This window comes from Berghia stephanieae, chromosome 2 (assembly GCF_034508935.2).
Source record: "Berghia stephanieae isolate SIO BIC M18660-M18661 chromosome 2, UCSD_Bste_1.3, whole genome shotgun sequence".
Taxonomy (NCBI): Eukaryota; Metazoa; Mollusca; class Gastropoda; order Nudibranchia; family Aeolidiidae; genus Berghia; species Berghia stephanieae.
In genome coordinates this window covers 49,627,631-49,632,630 of record NC_088361.1, presented here as the reverse complement: position 1 = coordinate 49,632,630, position 5,000 = coordinate 49,627,631, and the positions used below count along the sequence as shown (strand labels likewise).

The following is a 5,000-nucleotide window of genomic DNA, read 5'->3' as shown; positions in this document are numbered from 1 at the left end:
TATTTCAGTGTGTTGGTCCCTTTAATTTAAAGTTTAAATGTCCTATTTTTTCTTTAGAAATGGCTTAAGTTAGTTGATAGATATCTGAAAAAGTTTGTATGAAACAGTGTCAGACAAAACAAAAAAGAAAAATACAAGGAAAAAAAAACCCATCCCAAAAAGCCAGTTTTCCTTGACTGGGAATCGAATCTCTGGCCTCCTGATTACTGATTTGACGTGTTACCATCACACCACAGACGTTATCCGATAGTTGGGATAAGTTTTAATGTCTTTATTCTTCACAAGGATACATATTTTCCACTGTGAATCCTCGCTTGCATCACTCTTGCATACACACACTTTTTATTTTTTTTTCCAGATCTTTATCTTACACTGGTGTCACTTTAAGTTGAATTGCTTTTGCATTAAAAAATTTTCCTATAATTTTATTATTATTATAATGATTAATGTACGTATATTTTGTAACCTTTTGAATTTGTTCCTTTTGATGGAGATCCTCTGCCTTTATCTTGATGAGGTTTTCTGCCTCGTGATCTTAGCAGACCATGACGTGCAGGGATAATTACTTAATTTGCTATTCCTTATTTAACTCTCTGTATTACTTTTTTTGACAGGCCTGATAAAATTTTTTTTTATCTTGTCTCTCATCAAACAATGTAATTTTCTATTGCAGAGAGATGTCCATTAATTCACTCAATCCTAGAGATTTTTGCTATTTTTCAAAATTGGGAAAAATGTATTAAAAATGAGCATGTACACAGATAGTTTTATTCAGCTATCATTGTCATGTAAAAACTCAAAACATTAGCTTTGATACCATGCCTATAATTTGTCTCAGAAAAATGTAATAAATAAGCATGGGGTTAAAATAACCCGGGTAAACTACGGATATAGTCAGTGTTAGGGTTGAGTGAGTAAAGTTTTGCATGCACTGTCAAACTTTTAATAACAAACAAAAAGCACAAAATATTTTTTTAAATTTTGGATCAGTTACTTTCATTCATTGTAGAATTCAATCAAAATTTTGTTTTGTTTATCGGTTCATCTCATAGTCCATCAAGGAGAGGAATCGTCAAATCCTGGAGGGGCAGATGTCATGTGACGTCATGTTCTATGTCGGTGAGAAACGGGAAAAGCTTGGGGCCCACAGATACATCTTGACTTCCCGCAGCGACGTGTTCAGACACATGTTCAATGGTCCAGACGGGTTGAAATCTGAATTCAACATACCTGATATTTCAGCTGACTGTTTCTGGGAGGTTTTAAGGTGAGATATCTGGTGTCAAGACCCTTCATTTATAATAAATGATAATAAATAAACTCCCTTTATTCATAACCAAGGAGAAATTGGTCTTTTGGGTCTATTCCACGGGAAGCTGGGTGGGATTCCTGACCTCCCATATTGGGCAGGGAGGCACTTACTGTGTCTTCTATCCCCCTATATCTGTTTTCCAAGTTGCCTTCTGTCTTTGTTTTAGAATTAGATTACTTGGTTTTGTCTTGGCCCTGGCTGAGAGGGAAACAGTCAAATGTATAGTTAGTTTTGGGAGATGATATTTTTTTTCTTGTAAATCATCTCTCTGTTATGCACTGTATTATGTTTTAGTTACGTATTATATATGATTTGTAAACATTTGAGTGTATTCCTCTTAGTGGGGACCCCATGCTTGTGTATGGATCAGACTTTTAGGTGATCTCAAACTGATAGTATTCTCTTGGAATCTACATCTGTTTCCTAGTTGGACCAATTCCCCTTTGTCTCATCTTTTCTTGGGTGCTTTAATTGTAATTCTAGAACTTTTTACCATTCCAATTTCTTCCTATCTACTGGCGCTGATATGACCTGAACGTGTTACAAGCGCCGCAAAACCCTTTAAAAAAAAAAAAATTCCAAGGGAAGACTAATATTAAAAAAAAAAAAAAAAGCAGAATATTTGTATGGACATTAGTACTAGTAATGCTAATATTATATTGTTTAACTTTTTTTTCTACAGACATATGTACTGTGATGATCAGAAGCTACAGGTGTTGAATGTTGTTGGGGTTTTATGTGCAGCAGACAGATATGATCTTCTGTCTTTGAGGAATTCTTGTCTTGATTTCCTCAATGTTTGTTTAGAGGTGAGTTCTCACGTTTATTTTGTACATATATTTTTTTCAATGATACGGGGGGGGGGGGGGGGGGGGGGGGGGGTCAGGATAGCTCATTTGATAAGAGTATTCGCTTCATTTAAGATTTAAGAATATTACGGAATTTGTACTGGGAACAAGAAGCAGCAATGCCTGTTGACAACGAACTAAGCAGTTTTACACCTATTAGAAGAGGAGTTAGGCAGGGGTGTGTTTTGTCTCCAGATTTATTCAACCTCTATAGTGAAATGATATTAAGAGATATCGAACATAAGAAGGGGGTGTGTATTGGAGGAAAGAATGTAACAAATCTGAGGTATGCAGATGATACGGTTCTACTGGCAGAATCTGAACATGAACTACAAGAATTACTGGATGTTGTAGTCAGGAGTAGTGAAAATATGGGACTGGAACTGAATATATCTAAAACAGAATGTATGACGGTATCTAAAAATAATAACCCACCAGCCTGTGTAATAACAAGCAGAGGACAAACAATACAACAAGTTGAATGTTTCAAATATTTAGGCTTCAATGTAACATCCAATGGAAAATCAGATTGTGAAATAAAGAAAAGAATAGGTATGGCGAAGAATGCATTCAACCAGCTGCATACAATTATGAAAAACAGGAATATTAGCATGAAAACAAAAATCAAAGTCCTGGATTGCTATGTACTGTCTGTGCTGCTATATGGTTGTGAGAGCTGGACCATAAACAAGACCATGGTTAAAAGACTGGAGGCAGTGGAAATGTGGTTTTACAGAAGAATGATGAGGGTGTCATGGATGGAAAGGAAAAGAAATGAAGAAATTTTAGAAATGGCAAACAGAAAAAGATCACTGATAACAAAAATCATCAAACGCCAAATGGAATTTTTAGGACACATTATCCGCCACCCTGGTTTGGAAATACTCGCCTTGACTGGAAAGATGAATGGAAAAAGAATAAGAGGAAGACAAAGAATAACGTATTTGAAAGGGATAAGAACTTGGACAGATGAAGCTGAGAAAGATGGCGCTGCTTTAATAGAATTGGCAAGAGATAGATCAGCTTGGCGGAAGATGACCTCCGACGTCTGCTTCAGATATGGAACTACATGAGAATGAGAATTCGCTTCATATGCAAAGGGACTGATGATTCGATCCTGGGTAAAGTGGAAATATTTTACTGACCCCACCCACCCGCCCACCCACCCAGTAGTGATTGTGTAGCTGGGTCTGTTAGATCTGGTGGAGAGTACTTTTTGATAGACTGGCGTCCTATCTAGAGGGAGCGAGCTGTTGCTATTGTCCATTTTACACTATAGAAACTGGGATAAAGTTATAATAAATAACTCACAGGATAGGGCAGCTTATCCAGACAGGGGCTGTCAGTCATTTGGCAAAAAGCAATTTAGACACATCAGAGCGCCGTATCATAATCCCATTAACTATTTATTCTGTCAGTCAAAACCGCAGTCCAGGCTTTTGTATGGGTTCAGATAGTGTTATAGATTTCATGTTGTGTACTAAGACTAAATATGGTTTCACATGTGCATGGATCTCCTCCAGTGGGTCAGGCTAGTCAGATATTATTTGTTGTCAAGTGTAAAGTGTAAAGATCAACAAACAACATATTTTTGTGTGTGCAATCCAAAATCATAGATAAATCCCTTTTTTGTATAGATTACACAGGATTGTGACATGAATTGTTCCTTTTAAAAAGTATATATAAATAAATATGTTGCTTTTATGCACAAACTGTATTATTATGTAAAAAACAAAAAGTGTGGTATACAGGAAACAAACATTTTTAAAATAAATAATCTGTGCAGAGTCTCTTTTATCATGTAATACCCGAGTCAATCATTTTCAGGATATTTGGATGGTTTAAGGGCAAGAAGGCTATCCCATAATGTTTCAAAACTGATTTGTTCCTTTTCTTTCACTTAAAAAAAAATAAAAACAAGCAAACCGTTCACTTCAAGTTTCATTCAGCACACAGTCAAATTGTTAATGTTAGTTCATGATAAACGTTACATTCTTTTGATAAAAGTGGTCTCAATAAGATTGTTACATTTTTAAAGGATGCATGGTATAGCTCACGTAACCTTAAAATTAACTAATTATATCCTGACATTGCTTTGTGTTGTTTGAAATCAAATATTTTTTTTGTTTGAAATCAAATAGTTTTTTTTCCACGCAAGACCTAATTTGCAGCTTGATTCTCTGTTTTATTTTATTGACAGTATTATTATTATTATTATTATTATTATTATTATTATTATTATTATTATTATTATTATTATTATTATTATTATTATTATTATTATTATTATTATTATTATTATTTTGGTCCTCCTATCAGGTGAATAACGTTTGTTACCTGATGACAGAAGTTCACAAGTACGGATACTTCAAGGAGGAAAGAGAACTCCTGACTTTTGTTCATGAGAATGCTGAAGGTGTCCTGCAGACTCCGGGTGTCACGTTATTGTCAAGGGACATGCTGAATCAGGTACACAGACATTTTTTGTTTTTGTTTTGTTTATAAAATCAGGATAGCATTTTCTCCATGCAGTCTTCATTCTTTTCCTCCAAATTGTGCTGAACTCCCAAAGGCTTCAAGTATTTTGCATAATGTACAAAAAGAATATAATAAACAAAAATTTAAAAGCTTCTAAAAAGAACAAAATGTCAGCACAGAACATGTTGACTTTCCAAGATTTTTCTATGGAGAGGAATTACAAAATATCTCTTGTCATCTATCTGGAATTTAGTAATGTATTTATGTATTTATTGTTTTTTTTGTTGTTTTTTTTTTGTAGTTGGCTGAAGAAGGGTTTTGAGCCCGAAGAGTTCCATGTTTTGTATTTTGTTCTTTTTTGA

The 5,000-nt window shown here is 34.6% G+C and overlaps 1 protein-coding gene across 1 annotated transcript in view; it reads left to right on the top strand.

Moving 5' to 3' along the window:
* The window catches only part of LOC144965079 (BTB/POZ domain-containing protein 6-B-like), a 30,145-nt gene that overhangs the window by 17,957 nt on the left and 7,188 nt on the right, over positions 1-5,000 (top strand). Inside the window, exons 3-5 of the mRNA XM_078899993.1 lie at positions 1,053-1,267; positions 1,995-2,121; positions 4,480-4,629. Of these exons, the coding sequence (XP_078756119.1) occupies positions 1,053-1,267; positions 1,995-2,121; positions 4,480-4,629 (492 nt within the window). The remainder of the gene's footprint in view (positions 1-1,052; positions 1,268-1,994; positions 2,122-4,479; positions 4,630-5,000) is intronic.